Source organism: Artemia sp. Qi Xiang Cuo, chromosome 6 (genome assembly GCF_049724085.1).
Source record: "Artemia sp. Qi Xiang Cuo chromosome 6, ASM4972408v1, whole genome shotgun sequence".
NCBI lineage: Eukaryota > Metazoa > Arthropoda > Branchiopoda > Anostraca > Artemiidae > Artemia > Artemia sp. Qi Xiang Cuo.
The window spans coordinates 41,967,055-41,985,429 of NC_142799.1; the positions used below are offsets into that span (position 1 = coordinate 41,967,055).

The 18,375-nt window shown below is 37.1% G+C and overlaps 1 protein-coding gene across 3 annotated transcripts in view; it reads right to left on the reverse strand.

The window, feature by feature from the left end:
- The window catches only part of CdGAPr (GTPase-activating protein CdGAPr), a 286,444-nt gene that overhangs the window by 259,824 nt on the left and 8,245 nt on the right, over positions 1-18,375 (reverse strand). Inside the window, exon 2 of one of the 3 annotated variants that reach the window (XM_089090757.1) lies at positions 15,654-15,811. The exons of 1 other annotated variant lie outside the window; for it this stretch is intronic. In XM_089090757.1, the coding sequence (XP_088946883.1) occupies positions 15,654-15,697 (44 nt within the window). In that variant the 5' untranslated portion in view covers positions 15,698-15,811. Of the gene's footprint in view, positions 1-8,205; positions 9,320-15,653; positions 15,812-18,375 lie in introns of those variants that run through there. One more of the 3 variants, XM_089090756.1, reaches the window with a different exon arrangement.

Here is an 18,375-nt window from a genome sequence, read left to right on the forward strand (position 1 = left end):
CATTCTAGAGCTTCAATGAAAAGAATAAAATTTTAAATTTTCTCCTGCTAGAGCAAGGAATCCCGGCCTTTTCAGGGTCTGAGCCCATTTTAGTTTCATAACACGACCTGACATTTCCTTTCGAATGGGAAGATTATACTTGAACTACTGCTTCCTATTAGATAATTTCGTAAATATTTAAACAGCTATAAGATACAAATCAGTCGTATACAAATCAATAGAGAATCAAGCTAAAACGCAAATAAAATATTTACCTATCGAGAAATTTTCAAAGGCTTATAATTTTAAAGATACATATCAGAACCAAAAAGTGAATAGAATATTTTCGATTCTGTTTTTAGTCAAATAATAAAAAAAAAGTTTTCTCAAATGAAAGTAGAGAGCGACATTAAAACTCAAAACGAACAGAAATTATTCCGTATATGAGGTAGGGGTCCCTTCCACCCCCCGCTCTTTATGTTAAGTTTGATTGTGGTTTAACAATACTTCTGATTCCATATCAACGGCCCATGCGTTTTTATGTCTTCTAGACTTAGATTATGACAGTGGTCAAGCATGGTTCTGAAACGTGGACGCTTCAGAAGGTGGAGGAGGGTTTGTTAAATATTTTCCAGGGGAATTGTCTACGGACTGTTTTGACTACCCGTTTGACTGACCCTATTTCAAACAGTAAGCTATACAAAAAATGTGGTTCTATGTCGCTTTCCAGAGCTATAATGAGAAAAAGGTTAAAATGGCTATAAGACGTTTTGCGGACGAAGGAGAACAGATTGTCAAAAGATCGTCCTTTTCGACCATCTGTCTAGGTCCAAACGAAAAGCAGTTGTCGTCCACAAATGGGGTGGAAAGAGGTCGTAAGAAAGGATTTAATAGAAAGTGGAACTTGTTGGGAGGATGTAAATATGGAAGCTTTGAAAAGACGATAGGGATAGAGGAGGAGCATGCGCAGTTGCGTTGGCCTCGGATGGCTTGGTGCTGCATTAAGTTGTTAGAAGTAGTAGCAGTAATGTATCTTGTTCTTGTATAGATTGTAACCGAAACTTTTTAAAGTTTTGTTTCTTATTGACAAGGGTACTGGTTTGCTACCACGAGCTGCGTGACCCAAGGCCTTCTTAAATGTGAAGTAGTGCTACTATTCTCCCTCCAACTCTCATTTTTTGCATTCAAGTTTAGTATTCGTAAAACAATGCTTCGAGAATGATATTCATCCTTGCAAAAAAAAAAATCGCCCCTATCAACCTCCCAAGAACAATAATAAAGGCGTAGACCAAAATATCTTATATTTTTCAGATATTTATAAAATATCTAACAGGGATAAGACATCAATTTCCAACCCTCCCCTCCCTCCTTCCCCAGAACGCATTCCATGTTTTTCCGAAGGCTCAACTAGAGCTAAGAAAATTGAGAATTAAAATGTACTTTATGACGCACCTGGCAAACCCCCTCCCGACTACACAATAAACGAATGGCTCTCCTTCATTATAGGCGATGCACGCTTATACATCACTCATGCAATTTTATGAATCTGTTAAGCGACTCAGTGTAGTCAAATGAAGCTTTAAAATAAATGTAAGTAGACTTTTTCTGCAGTAAGAAGGGAACTATCACCCTGCAGCACTCATATTCGGGCTCAGCCTAAATGAAGGGAGATAAGAGATTAATTCCGTCCAACCCTTTTCTATATTTATCTGAAGGTTCATGGAGAATCAGAAAATTTGGGCATTGAAATAAACTCTTCAAGACATCTGGCACCCCCACCTACAAAATCACCCCCAGCCCCTCCTTCAAAATAGCTGATTATACGTGACAGAACATAATCTTATAAAGAATCGAGTAAATCAGCCCAGTTAAATAAAATAAATTTCAATAAATAAATGTTTCAATCAATCATTTTTCTTTGTGACTTTTCAGGAACGAATGCAAAACCGTGTAGCATTAATTCCTTTGCAACTCGGAAACTCAATATACCGTTTTCTAGACATTTAAATCGATTGGCTATTTCAGAATTTTTAATCGATAGCAACTTGGTCCTCTTTGTTGCAATACCGTTAACCGGTGCCATAAAAGGGAGAAAATTCCACCTGCCCTTGACGCAATCTTTTTGGCCACCTAAAACAGGCACTAGAACTTTAACTTTCGTTCTAAAAAGCCCTCTCCCAATCTTCTTAGATAATTAGTTCGATACGATCACCCCTGGGGAAAAAACGCATCCGTGGAAAAATTCAAAATTCTACCTTTTCGTAGGTAGGTGCTAGCTTGAAACCCATACAATAAGACTCTCTGAATATTCCGAATTTGACGGTGCAAATTCACGAAGATCACTTGCCTTCTTGGGGCGTTTCTCTCCTTTTTCGAAAATCTGACAAATTTTCTCAGGTCGGTAGCTTTTGATGGGTAACTTCAAACTTGACGAAGTTAATATAGGCCTATTTGGAATTATCATAATGAACCAATTCTTTCGATATATTAATTGCTTTCAAAATTCTTTTTTTTAGTTTCGGTTACTATTAGCCTAAGTCGCTCCTTACAGTTCGTTATCACGAGCTGTTCAACCCAAATCTCAATATTTATTGATAGATAACAATGAAAACAATGTTTAATCTCGCTTCAACCACGGATTTTAAGATTTGTAAATGGATTTTCAAGCACTTTGATGTTTACCACATCATGTCAATAACACTGTTTTTCATTCTTTAAAATGGTGATGGATCCAATATTTTGCTAAGCAATATTTTCCTTGCCAATGTTTTACCAAGAACTTTTGTACCTCTTTTCCAACGAATGCATATAAATGCAAAAGATAACCACACAAAAGTAAAATCTGAGCTCAATCAAGAACCGCAAAAGCATGAATTACTTCAAAGACCCCTTCCTAAGTTCCCAAAAACCTTTTTTTCCAGAATGCTAAAATAAAATCCATAAAATCTCAACATGTCACGATACCGTATTTTGACAAAGATTTTTAGTTAGTTTTTTACTCAAAACCAGTCTAAAACTCGCCTATACGTTTATTCTCGTTAGGCTGTTATACGGTCTCTACTTGAATTCACGACTGCTTTTAATTAAGGACCAGGCGTTATTTTTATTATTTTTAATGATCCGGCTGGTCTACGAAAATATATATTTGCGTAGAACACTTTCAGAAAACCACCTCAGATATCCGTCATCATATTCCCGATTCAAAAGCCTTGCATTAAAGGCAACAGAGCCAGAAGAATTGCCCATCGTTTTGAGCAGCTATCTCGAAGAGAACTCTGTGTGCTAAGCATTACTTTTCCAGGCTTGTATCGTCGTTTAGTTCAAGCGACTCCTTCTTTGTGTTTACCACAACGTAAATAAATGTGTTGTTATGAAACTTTGTAAAGTCAGTTCAACCCACACCCCCTCCCGTCCTGAAAACTGACATTTCATTATGTGAGTGGTGAATCTTTTCAAACTCCTAGGCCTACCTGTACTCTTTAATTACTTGTAAAGGAGGCCCTAGAGGGTCAATCATTTTGATCAAGTTTCCGTCAATCGATTGACGTGTGCTTTAATCAACCCTTCAATCTTGACCAAAGCTAATCTAACACACTGCTTTTGATCAAAATGATTGAGTCATTCAAACTTTCTATCAATCACCGTCAGCGCTTGACTCAAGCAGCAAACAGCGGCAAGCGGCAAAAACTCAAAATCATGCTTGAGTCAATCGATTGACGGAAGCTTTTGATCGAAATGATTGACCGTCTAGAGCCTCCTTAAAGTTTGAAACATTCTATGAAATTAAATCTTACCTTTGAAAAAGATCAAATCTGGCTAATAATTCGAGTCAAATACAGAGAACTATATAGAAAGACCTACGGTCCGAGAAATACAGACTGAAGACCAACCTGATTTCGTCATTTGATGGAAAAGGTAATATAGATAGGGTAGTCTTAATTCCTTCTCCATATTACTTTTTTTGGAGGTTATAAATAAAATGTTGTGTCATCTTACGAGCTACAAGCTGGTTGTAATCATTTATTACAGTACCACGCGGTACTACCGCTTTTCATGAAATTACCAGTGGTCCACCTTTTGCAACAGAAACCCCTTTCACGTCCCTGGAAAGAGAACAGGCGAAGGTAAAGCTACTCTATTACCTCCCTCATCGTTCACTGGTGCTCCAATTTATTTGTCTCCACATTAAAAAGATATTTCAGTTCATCAGCCTTCCTTTCAACTCGAACTGTTTCATTGAAAAGAAAACTAAGACAAACAATGGAAGCAACTAATACTTTCTACTTTCACAATACAAAAAAAGAAAAAAGAATGAAGAGATAATCTAGCCCATGTTTATGATGCGTATAAAATGAAAGAGGAGGAACTCTTTGCAACGTTTCTTTAAAAAAAAATCTGAAACCGCCAAAATGTTTGAAATTTAAATGGTTTCCATGAGTTTAATGGAGAGAAGAAAATCGATTCAGGCCTTTGAAAGCGTCTCCATTAATACTATCGAGCCATCTCTAAAAGACAGCTCCAAAAAAGGTCTAACTAATTATTTGGAGAAAATCTTTCTTGGAAAATAATAATGTTTTACCCATAAAATTCAGCAGAGCCACAGTAGAGATACAAGTTTTTGCATCCTGTACATTAATGGCATCTGCAAGAATTCAAAATCTAACAGGACACTGTTTTATTGCTTTAGCCAAGTAAAATTTACAATCGATTATCAATCAGGAAAATTATCATCTAATAATTGCGAAGATATAAAATTCGTTAAGTTTAAAGTTACTCTTAACAAAAGTCACGATTCCGAAAAAATTGGCTCCGTTTAGGAAAACTGGGGAAACACTTTCGCAACTATGTTTTTTCATTCGCGAATTGGACTATGTTTCAAATTTATCTTAGCTAATCTTCTGCCGTGCATTTTTTCAAATGGAATCGATCGCTTTGGACTTTTTTTTACTAAATACAAGAAATTGAGCACCAAAGAAATTGTGCTAATCCTCAGGCCACTTTTTACCCTACCAATCCAGGATGTTGCCTATCAATTTACAAGTAATGACATTTAATAGCAAGCAGTGGGGATTTATGGGGGTAGCAACCCCCATCACATCTTGGATAGGCCTGGGGATGATTTGAAAAAACAATCAGAAATTAAATTAAAAAAGCAAGTTTTTTTCAAACGAAACTAAGAAGCAACATAAAAACTTGTTTAAAAACACTTCTTATTCCAATTCAACGGCACTTGCGTTGGAGCAGTCGTTCTTAAAGAAATGACAAAAAAGGTAAACCTAGCTTAAAGAGCGAGGGGTTCAGAAGGGCGCTTCCCCCTTATATACAGAACAATTTCTTTTCATTTTAAGTTTTAACAGTGCCCCTTACTTTCATTTAGAAACTTGTTTTTTTTTCATTTTAATAACTAAGAAAGAACCACAAATAAGATCGTTAGTTCAGTGATTTGCGATAAACACTAAATACTCCAATGGTACTTGTATAATATACGCCCTACCTAATGTTCATATAATATGTTTCTCTGACGCTCAATCCTAATGAAATATACTACAGTAAGTTAAAATATAACACCTTAGAAAAAAATTTGGGCTATATATTTGCAAATAAGGTGGTGGGGGTAAAGTATAGCGAGTCTGCATGCCTAATGTGTTAGGTACAATTATTCTGCATAGTATGTAGTAAGAATTGTTTTCTACCTTCACACTGTCCAAATACTTTACCCCCCCCCCCGCCCCACCTAATGTGCAAATATATGACCCAAATTATATTTTTTCCATTTATTCTGTCACTTCTCTTTGTCTTGTCTCATGCTAAGCTGAAAGAAACTAACAAAAAAAAACGGTTCTATAATGCATCAATGACTGAGCAACTTGCGCGGCAGGGGGTTTATCATACAAGTAGGGGAGCTCGGGGTTAATTCGGAAATGGGTTGGTTCGGACACTGCCATTGTAAAATCCAGTTTTTCACAAAAAAATCTGCTAAAAATCAGGATCAAGTATTGACGAGCGGCCGACTTTTCGCAAAAGTTTCCGAACACACATTTCACAGATATTCTCGATGACTGCATTCCTCAAGCGGAACAGTGGGCTTTCTGTCAGATTCTCCGAGGCAACAAGTCAAGCTAAAGCAAGTGGTTTCAACGAAGTGGTTGTAGGGATATTATCTGATAACCTTACCCTAGTCTAAACTTAATACCAAATCCCTCCGGACCGTATTTGGAACACCGAGGAAACAGGTGTCCCAACTGTATTACCTACTCCTAGAGTGCTTGCCAAGAAGGGCCAGAAGCAAGTGGCCTAGACGACATCAGCAAATCGTGTTCGGAATGCAACCATGGTCTGTTTTGTTAGTGTGACAGGTAACCAAATACCTCCAGTTTTGTCTTTAAAGGGTTAATCTCCAACCACAGATGCTGAAAAATAGGCCCCCTGAGTGCTTTGGGGCTAGCTCATCCAAGTGGTTGGATTAATTCTTAAACCTTTTTAAAGACAATGAAACATTTTGTGAAGCATACCAATCGTGAAAATAAACCAAATTTTACTGTTACTGGACAATCATGAGACACCTGGACATCCAAGTAGTTAACTACTCCAAAGAAAATAAGGCAATATTAAATATTTCCCGACCTCACTGCTCGTATCCCTTGTAGCCTTGATGTGTTTCGGTCTATAGACCATTAAATAGCATTGAGAAGCAACTTTAATGAGTGGTTGAACCTTCATCCAGGCCAACGTATCTCCATATGGGAGGTAACAGAACTAAATAGTGTTCCATACCTCAAGAAGTTTAGCATGAGTAATATTGTGGCTGGCTTTAGAAATCCCAGACTGTGGCCATTCAACCGCGACACTTTCTGCCGTGCCAATTTTTCTGCTGCTTCAGTTACAGATAATCAATTGCTGGACAACCATTCTCAGCTTGCTGAGCCAGATCCACATGAGCCAGACTAAGGTGCTGACGAAACTCAAGAGTCTTCTGTAGTCTTTTCCGTAACTCCCGAGCAACTAAGACAATTTCCCTGTGTGCCACCTACAATTGTCAAGGTTACAGGAGTAAAACAAAGAGGAAGAACTAGAATATTTACAGAAACAACGGAAAAGGAAGAACTAGAGCGAATGGTAGAAAATAGAAACATCTCAGAAGAAAGTTATCGCCGCCCTTTTAAAGAAAGCAAGAAATCTGAGCGTGGCTGACCAGGGTGAAGATATTGAGGATGAGCTAGAAGAATGTCTATTCATGGCTGATAGTTCTGATATCTTGAAGAAACGAAACCAGACAATCTGTTCAATGTAGATATCCTAGCTGCTGATGACTTTGTGCTCGTAATATTCGTCATCAGGGAAGGAAACGTTTTTTAAGTTGCACGAGTAGCAGAAATTGGTGATGATGACGTGGAGGTGGTGTTTCTAAAAAAAATGGGACAAAGTTCGTTTTTCCTCATTTTTTGACCAGGTTTCTGTTTCAAAAGATGATATTATGTTGAAGCTTACTTGCCCAGTTTCGACAGGTGGTACAAAGAGAGCTGCGAAAGCTCTCGGCTTCAACTTTGATTTTTCCAAGTTTAACTTTCGCTAAAGAAGTTTTGTATTAAGATGTTTAATAATAATCGAAAGTTTTATAACTATATTACGAGGTGTCCAAAGCAACCCGTGACAAGTCCGAAACAACCCCGTATTCGGGGTTGTTTCGGACGATTTTTGTTTTGTTTTTAAACCGTTTCAGAAAAAACCAGCGACGATAAAAATCGAGAAAAATTCTTATAGGTACGGAATTTCTGGACACACATTGTGGGGCTTGAAACGCCCAGATATGTTTGTTAGTTAATGAGATTTTTGAGAAAGAAAAAAACGTCCGAGTCAACCCCAAGCTCCCCTACATTTCTAATTTTTCAGTACTTAAATCGAGGCCAGCATCCTCAAACAAAGTAGAAACAAGCTTACACGTTTTAATTATGCTGACTTTAGAACGACTAATTAACAGCAAATCCTCAACATATGCAATACACGCTTCCCCTCCTTTTATTTATTCTTCTTTTTTTTACGGACGCTGTAGATGCTTAAATTGTTGCAATGACTTGAGGAGTCACCCATTTTTCGCTTTTAAAAGCTCAACTAAGGAAGGTATCCAAACAGATCTAAAAAAAAAGGGTTGAATTGCGGTGGGATTGAATTGTGGATCAATGTAAGATGGTTGTTTTTCAATAATAAAAGCCAAGTATTATTACTAACCTCTTTACACTAGAAGATCTAGAACTTTTTCTTCTTCTGATCCTGGAAAAATCTAAGCTTCTACTCCTTAGCATGATTGATGAAAAATACACAAGCCTATATCAAGTATAACAGATATACAGATTGAATCAAAGCTCTTAAGCTTTGCAAACTTTGCGCAAATCGATCACTATCTTCACCCTCAGGAAAGTATAATAAATCTTCTACCCACCTAATTAAGGTTTAAATAAAACCCTGTCGAGCTGGACACTTTTCAGGCTTCATCTAAACAGGTATGACGACTCTAGGGAGATGTTTGAGGGGTTTTAAATTCTTTCCTGCTTAAAATAACAAAACTGAATTCAAGCATATAATTTTTAACCGCTGTGCAGGAAGTGCTCTCATCTTTCTAACTGGGCTATCAACTATCAAGTAACCTGTAAATGGGATCCATTCCACAAATAGAGAAGTCGCTTTGAGAATTAATTTGAAAACTACAAAAAACCCAAATTCCAAGACTCTATTTTATTTTTGCATCTCAAGAGAATTTCGTTTCATTATAGTAATGCATGATCAATAAAAAAAAGGATTTGAAATCCGAAAGATGTGAAAGCAGTAATTATGAGCCACAGTATGATGCAGATAGGGAAACTTATTTTTTCTCCCTGATGAAAAATGGGAATAAATTCACTTGATCCGTGTTCGATTTTATTGAAAGGTAAGCGTAAAAACTGCTATATTGTGAAGTTGATAATGCCAAATCTACACAGAATACTTTCAAGCTTTTATCATACGGCTTTCTTCTTTTCACATTTAAGGTGTGATGCCCATACGACGATATGATGTAAAACTGAAAATCACGCACTTTCCAAACTAAGGAGAACACTCTCCAAGGGAATGGCTCAGGATTAATCACAAAAACACAGCGATGCAGCTATATTTTTTTTGTAAATAACAGAAGATTGTAACACAAAAGAAACATCACTTTAGATTTTCAGCACTGCTAACTGTTCCACTTTTCAAACCCAACTATTGTATAGCCTACTTCATACTTCCACTTAAACCGTATCAATTATATCAGCTAGCGTCAAATTATGATACAACCAAACTCGCTCTACTGCTCTATCTCAAAGTTGAAACCAGAGTAGATTTCTGTGATGCTCCGATTCAGCAAACCGAAACAAAGATTAGAGAAGCGTTTATCTCCGAGTCAAAGCTCAACTCCAATTAATAAGGAAAGACAATATCAAGTTACAATATGCTCACATCCGTAATAAAAAGGAACCGCTAAAACATCCAAGAGTCAGCATAACCTTTATTCCATAAAGGGACAAATTCACATAATTTATAGTAATCCCCATATCAAACACTTGGTGCTAACGAACTGTAAGTAAGGAATGGTTCGATCCAATGGTACCCAGAACTATAAAAAACAGAATTTTGATACCAATAAATGCATCAAAAGAATTGGTTTTTTATGTTGATTCCAAATATATAAAATTCATCAACTTTGATGTTACTCATCAATAGCTACGAGCCTGAGAAAACTTGTCAGATTTTCGAAAAAGGGGGAAATACCCCAAAAAAGTTAAGCAACCTTAATGAAAATCACACCATCAGATTCAGCATATCTGAGAACCCTACTGTTGAGGTTTCAAGCACCTATCTACAAAAATGTGGAATTAGTATTTTTGCCAGAAGAAAGATCACGGATGCGTGTTTTTTTTTGTAAGGGGTGATAAAATTGAACCAATGGTCCAAGGAGATCGCAAGAGGGCTCATATGAACGGAAATCAAAAGTTCCAGTGCTCTTTTCAAGTGACCAAAAAGATTGGAAGGCAAATAACTCCCCTCACACGCCCTTCCCCCCACCCAAAGACATGAGATCATAAACCCATTCCTCAACCCTCACTCTTTACACTACTTTTGTCACAATTCTTTAAGAAAGACTGCACCAACATAAGGGCCGTTGAATTTGAGGGAAAAGTGAATTTTAAAAAACTCCAAGACTTAACGTAAAAAGCGAGGGGCGAGGAAGGGGTAGTCCTCCTCATGTACGGAATAATTTTGGTTTGTTTTAGTTTTTAACGCTGCTCCTTACTTTCAGTCGAAAAACTTTTATTTATTTTTAATCGGTATAGAGAGGAAGTCAGAGGTAGTTTACACAAGCGAAAAATAATGAGCTCCTAGAATAAAAGTTTGTGAGTCCTCTTTTACTTAGAGCTGAAATGGCACTTGGCCTTATACGAATTCGATTTTGGCACTGAATTGTATAATTTTTGCGCCTAATTTTCACAAGACCCTCAAGTTAATGCGGCTCCAAAAATTTAGTACTAAACTAGCAATTCATTTACTTTCCCTCTGAAAATTGTTAACTAATCGAAATAAAATTTAGAATAATATCAGAAGCAGTAGGCTCCTCACTATAGGTACACACAGACTTGACCTTTAGGGGTTGTTAGAGAATATTATCCAGGGAGGTGGGTCAAAGAAAATGTTTTAAATTCGACTTTACATGAAACCTTTTAGACTAACAAATATGAAAAGGCTATTTGAATCAATCTTGAGGGGATTCTTTCTATTTTGCCTCTGAAACACGTTCATAAGATTGGGGACACCTTGGGTTTGTGCCCCTCCCAAACACTATTTTTCTTTCACCTGTTTTCACGTTTCCCAAATTTTACCGGTCCTCGATCCTCGGATCGAGAATAAATCTTTGTGCCGATGTATGCCACCTCACCCCCAGTGCTCTTCTATGATAACCAACCTTATTAATTTACAGAACTATGAAATAGTGATTAGAAATACCGCCATTAATGTATGAAAGGACCATGGGCACTGACAAGGGGGCTAGGGTGGTATTATCCCTCCCCAGGAAACAAGACTAAACAAATGCAAAACAGGAGAATAAGCACATTTCCAATTTAAAACATGATAAAACTAAGACCCTGTCATCACTTGCCCCCCCCCCCCCCCGGAAATTAAATGGCGGCGCTCATGAAAAGGATCTCACTAGGTCGGCACTAAATTATAATTGAAAATCCAGCATTTTGCTTTTACTTTGACGTAAAACGTCTGCTTGTCCCATAAAAAGAAAAAAGTTAAGAAAATTCAAGTTTAGAAACACAATACTAGGAAAAAGATACTCATGAAACAGTTTTAAAAATACAGTTTTTATTGGTGATTTAGTCGACTAGTGAATTGTCTATGACTTAGAGTTATGATTTACTATGATTACAGAAAAGTTTTATTAAAGAAAGGGGATTTACCCATGGGCGTAGGCAGCATTAGGCAGCATATTGTCTAGGGGGGAGCAGTCGATAGTGTGATGGAGTTTTATCAACTGCTTTTTCCAAACCATCTGCTTTTTCAGCCATATCTAATGTAAATTTGAAGGTCTAGGGGGGGGCAGCTTCCCCCCCCCCTGCCCCCTCCCTACGCCCATGGATTTACCTCTTTTCTGGAAAAGGTATAAAATGGAACCAAATTAAACTAAAAATTTCTTTTTGCGATTTATCTTTCCAAAGAACCCCTCATGCGATGTGCCAGACCTATAGCTATAGTCTAAGAAAAATAGTTGTATTATCTAATATTGAATTGCAATAACTTAGATGAGGGCAGTCAACCGATAAAATAGAATACAAAAGTTCAGAAAGGAAAAGTTGAAGAAAAAATAATTCAACAAAAGTTGATAACAAATTATAAGGGAAACCATAAGAATCCTGAGATTTCAAGGGCAAGGTCCAAAATCAAACACACCTCCTCACTACCCAAATTAGTACGCAAATTTAAATTTAGTTTCCGACAGTTTTTTTTCCATTGAAGATCTAACAGATTGAGTACTTTTCAATGACACCGCCCACACCTTCACATTAGCTTGAGGACGAAAGTCCACAAGCTAATATTTTTTCAGCAAATTTGACGAGAAAGATAAGGCGTGGTTAAAGGTAAACCGTGAAATCAACAGCCTCTTAAGTACACTATCAAGAATACCCTTTTTTTACAAGAAAATTAAATAATTTTTTTTAATCGAATAAACCTGTCATGTGTTAAACATGGAGAACCAATCAAAAGTATACTAAGAACAATACAGAGGGTGGCAGTCTTCCAGAGTCAAGACCATTGACCAATTGTGTTGTGGAAGCAACACTTTGGTTTTGTCCCGTGTGTCTCAGCAAGGCTGATTTTTGCTGGCCAATCAGCTACAGTATAATGTGTGTGTGTGTGCTAAAGTGGAGTTAATTGTCAATATCAGAGAAGGCTACCTGCTGGTAGAGCCAGTTGTTCCCTCAAGCTTTCTTTCTAGCAGGCAAACTGGAAGGCATCAGTTTCGAATTGAAGTTGGACTAAAATCAAGAAGGCTTATGATACGTGAGAGTTCCTTGATCCCATTGCCAAAACGTCTTCTTAGAATAACAAAGAGAAAATTTTGAAAAGAAAAAGGGTGCATTTCCCCACAGTTCCATATATGCTGTCATCTAGAATTGCTAGCAATTTTCGTTCCTTGTTTGTACTGATTTGCCGTTTCATTTTCTGCGTTTGGCACTAAGGCAGAGCAATGGGGGCAGTGATGACAACCTTCAAGTCGTGCCCCTGGGAGTAGTTGCCCATGTTGATACCCATCCAGAAATAGGGGCCTAATACTGCTAATTTCAGTCACTTCCCAGCCACTGGTCGTCCTGACCAGTGTCTGGCCGTGGGGCGGGGTATTTTGTCGAACACGCTGCCAAGATTGGATGAACTGAACGTAGATAACATCACATAAATTGGCAAACGGTATTCATGATTCGGATCGAGGTTGAGGGAAAGGATACAGTGGATAGAACTCAATTGTGGGCGTGCCCGATAAATAGTTCAGGGGTCCCAGTTTTTCTAGTACAAAAAAGAGGCTGTGCTATCATTTGGCGCATAACCTCGTTCGCTATAAATAAGCATTGGCCGGAAAACTAGAGGGGAGGCTGATGTGGCGTACAGGAGGCTTCGCCGTAAGTTGACGCCTGAAAGATATCATGTTGACTACATGCTTTGGATTGGGTGCTAGAGACTAAATGTCTGGCAGAAAAATATTTATGGAAAATCGCATACTGGTGACTGATTTTCAAACCAAGGACCATACATCCCCGGAAGCAGGCACGTACGCAGGAATTTGTTTCGGAGGGGGCCAATTTGTTTCGGGGGGGGGCAAATCCTTCCAACCCATTATTCTGTGAGAAAAATCAGAAAATTATGGGAAAATGAAAAAAATCGTGAGATTTTGGGGGGGGGCCAGGCCCGGAGGCCCCCCCTGCGTACGTCCCTGCCCGGAAGACACGAACGTTGACACTGACGTACTGCTCAACAGCGACACGTCTGGATCGACATTTGTGAAAGATATAGCCTCCGAACCTCAGCCCCTCTGAATGGAGGGGGGTGTAGAGAAACAAAAGCAACCGGAGATTGCTTCCAAAATAATACCTGGGGGCAATCCCCTTTAACTTTTTAGCAGAAACCTAGGCATGTGGCACATTGTTTCCACAGGGATCATGCAAGGATTTCAATATTTATTATTAGAGGACCAAAGTGGTCCCGTAGCACCTTCAACACCACCACCACCGCTAAATTTTCTGTATAAGAAAGGTGGGCAGATTTATTTTTTCATCAATCGGTCTGAAACTTATGGAACAAGTATGTTGAGTCAATTGGACACTGATTTTCAGAGGCAGACGCAACTTCCGAGACCTATCTACCATCCACACATAAGTGCCCATATTTGCTTTAAATTTGATATGCCCATAGTTACAGTCAAGGAGTTAAATTCCAATAAATTTTAAACTGCTATCTTTACTGGTCCAGGCAGTAGCAGGCTTCACAGTTTCAAAATTCAGGGATTTCCCGAAGTACGAAACTGAAGGCTTCTGGCACCTGGAATGTAAAAGTAAGAGGTCTAAAATTATGTAAAGTCTCCTTGGCTAAAAGTACCGATTTTGAATATTAGCACTATTGATAATCGGTCATTTTCCCCAACAGTTCAGACTTTTGTCTTCAACACCATAGCCAACAGCCCATTGGTCTACCTCAGCCCAAATATGTCCTTTGGTTGTCTCTGTGTGTCTTTAGGATTGGATCTCCTTATTATTATGCTTAACGACCGGAGATACATAGCGAACCCTTGAACGATCACCTTATACCCCCCCCCCCCACCATGAGCACCTAAACTAAATTTTTGACAACCTTGTGATTAAATTTTAATATATTTTACGTTGTTTGAAGCAGAATAGCGCAAGGACATTCAATGTAAGTGATTGGACAAACAAAATTGGTCCATGGTCCATTAGACACCCTCCCCTTTTCCCTCGACTATTTATCAGAAAAGAAGGCATAAGCCTATGTTTCTACAGCTACCTTTGAATGGATAGCCTAGTTCTCGTTGGAACTTGCTAACTCTATCCTAGACGTGTAAAATAACTATTTTTGAATTATTTTTTTTATTAATCGAAGCAGATATTCTGACTACGGGGCCAAAAACATTTCATAGCAAATTTGTATTTACCATTTTGAAGTAACATCTGTCTCGCCAGCCTAGTTTTCTGCAAGATTGAAGCTTACCACTGGATAACAGAACAATGATTAATAAAAAAAAAGTTATGGCTGTATCATTTGGGCATTAGATAGACTAACTTGAAAACTTTTCGTACTTGGACCATTACGCTAAGTTTCAAAAACTATTTAACAGCATTACGCATTATTTGCTACGTTCGAACTTTCCACATTACACAGAATGAATTTTAATCAAATCTCCGTACAGCACTCATTCTTTTTTCGTCTATCTTGGGTCTTAATATTACTATTCATTTTTCTTTGAAGTTCCTTTTGAAATAATCTTTTTTTATTAAGGGAAGAAGAGGAATGCACCCTTTAAAATTCCCCCTATAACTATCACAGCAATATTTCCCTTTATTGAAAAACACAAACATTTATACAAAATTAATGGATTTAAGTCCCAAAGTCTAAAAAACTTTGTATTGTGTTCAAAAGAACTTGAGTTTTATCCAGTCATATACACTGTAGCAATTGCATAGCAAGTCGATGGGGGCAGTCCCCATTTGAGATGGAATTTTTAAATGTTGATCTGGCTCAGCTACAAATAGGCAATAAACGTCTACAGATACTGAACCATTCTTTAAAAAAAAGTTACAACATGGGAAAACAGGGGGTAGCTTCCTTCGTTGGAAGAGCAGGAGCAGAAAAACTACAATTTTGAAAGAAAAATTTACACTTTTTTGCAAAAAAAGTTGTGCAGAACATTTTCTCATTTTCTTGGATTCTTTTTTTGCGTACATCCTTGAATGTTTCACTTACTTAATTAACCTACTTTTGGCTTTTATTAGCTTTGCGTCAATTTTTATATTGCATAAACGTGCTTAAAAAGGGAATATCAGGATAGGCGAGAACAGTCCGCCACGCTATCTTATTTAATATACACAACTTACGTTTCAGTTGAGCCCTTTAGACACTTTCTAACAGAGGGAAGCATAGCCTAAGAGAGGGAAATATATCCAGTTTCTTAATCAGAGCGAAGCGGTTCTAGTCCTTAACTGAAGCAGACTCAGGTAAACAACATCGGGATATAGCAATACGCAGATTCCAACTAGAAAAAGGAAAATGCTCAAGGAACAGCAGAAAATCTGGTTTCTGTGACACTTTCTAATTTGTATTCCACAGTAGAAGCCATTCAACAGGCATTTCAAAAAAATATAATTGGTATACACAATGGCACGGAAGTAGAAAAATCTAGAAGGCACTCGAGGCTTTCCTAAAAAGATTTTCGTTATTCTATGTAATTTTCCTATTTGATTAGAATAATCATAGGCAGGGTTCTATGACGTACAGAATTAGTTTACATGCATCGTGTTTTCCTGGAATGTGAGTTCGAGGTGTATTAGCTGTAGAAACTTGGAGTCAAAATATAATTTAGTTTTGCTATAATTCCCTTCAGCTTAAAACTTGTCAAAACCTATGTCCAATAGCCTATTTTGAGCTTATTTTTGGAAACACAGTTTTCCAGCTACCCCATTGCCCATAACAACTTGGGAGGTGGCTCATTCGACTGGAAATTTGACGTTCTAGTTATTTTTATGAGAGCCAAAGATAAATGAAGGGCAACCAGTTGCCCTCCTATGTCAGTTTTACTCCAGGCCACTGTATCAAAATTTTAAGATGCTCTTTTCATTTAAAATGATCAAAAAACAAAATATGTGCCTTCACGGCTCCATGATCCCCCCAGCCTGTTATCAGACACAAATTTGGCTATAATGGCGTAAATGCATGAGCAAACATTTTGTAGCCTCTTGCCTTTAAACTTACTGATCAAAACCAACAGTTCAGATTAAAAAGGATTTATTGGACCTAAAATATCTCTGATCAGCCCTGACACAAGGAATTACAAGACTTCAACCATTCTCAATTAGCGATGCCCAAAACGACTTAACTCACTGGGAATTTTGACGATCAGCCCAGATCAAATAGAGCTACCGTACCATACTTTGAATACTGTCGATAGTTACGAGGCCCCATATCCGCTAGGCTTCCCAACTTAGACCAAAAGATGTTCTGGGCTTCGGAATACATTCAATAATCGATTTTTTATTTATTTTTTATTGGCTTGAAACTCATAGTAGATGTTCTCTGGGCCAAGAAGATATATATATATATATATATATATATATATATATATATATATATATATATATATATATATATATATATATATATATATATATATATATATATATATATATATATGATCTTACTTCCTTCATTCTAAATACATTCCTTTCAAATATATACAAAATCAGGTGAGTCTTTTACTGATCAAATAAGTCTCTTTTCCATCCCTTACTTTTTACATTAAAGTCTTAAAGCTCTTTAAAAATACTTCTCATTCAAATTCACCGGCCCTTGCGTTTCATGAGTGGTTCTTAAAGAATTGAAAAAAACAAAAATCAAACTTTAGCGTAAAGAGCGAGAGATGAGGAAGGACTCGCTTCATTAAGATCGCTTGACTTTTTGGAGGTGCTTCTCCCCTTTTTCAAAAACCATTCGAATTTTTTCAGGGTCCTAGCTTTTGATGAGTAATATTAAACTTAACGAATCTTATATTTTTGGAATGAACATAAAAAGCCAATTCTTTTAATGTATTAATCATTATCAAAATTCCATTGTTTAAAATTTCGACTACTGATGAGCCGAGTCATTCATTACTTAGAGTTCGTTACCACAGCTGTCTGATAGGCCAATTCAAAATATTACTTCAGCGAAATTTACAGGGTGCTTCACAACCTACCATTTGTCATTTTAAGCTTTATTTAGTCATTAATTTTCCATAATTTTGAATGAAATGGAATCAAGAGGAAAAGTTTTGATGAAAAAATTTATCATATCAAAATGGTAAAACTATACTGAAAGTCAAAATGTGTTGTAAGAAATTATTTTTTTCTTTTTCAGTAAACTTGAACTGTGATTTTTCTTCTTTTTTTTTAACCTTGATGACAAACAAAAACACACTATTTGAACTACTAGTCCCTTTCAAAAAGACACTTTAGCCCTTTCGAGGTTTGAGGGAGTCATAGCTCCACAGTAATTTATAGCTATTTACGTTCGTTTTAATTTGATCTGACATATATATCATTTGAATTTCTGTTTTTTTTTTTAAGTTTTTATAACTATTCATCAATAATAATTTATGTTCGTTTTAAATTCCACGCATTATATGGCTTTATTTCTGATCATTTTAGGCTTAGCACCCCTGATGAAAATCATGAAACCAAACTAAGACAAGCCACTAAAGAAATCTTTAACTTGAAGTAAAGAGAAAATAAGGACGGTTCCAAGATGAACCCCTAGGAATATTTAAGGAAAAACACAAAAATATGAAAGTTATAAAAACAATATGTTAGTTTCAGGACAATCCTTTTTTAGACATTTTGGGCTGTCGGGCTTCCAACAACCAACAATTGCCCCGCAATAATTTGAAGAAAAAATTATTATATAGCCCATGCCAAAACAAAAAATCACGAAGAAAGGAAGAAAACGAGGACAATTAACAGCCAGTGAAAAAATTGAAAAATTATGCAAATATTTCGGTCAAGACCTCCGCTTGACCGTCCTCAGTGCAGAATAAAACTGATAAAAATATAAAAACCAAACCTTAAA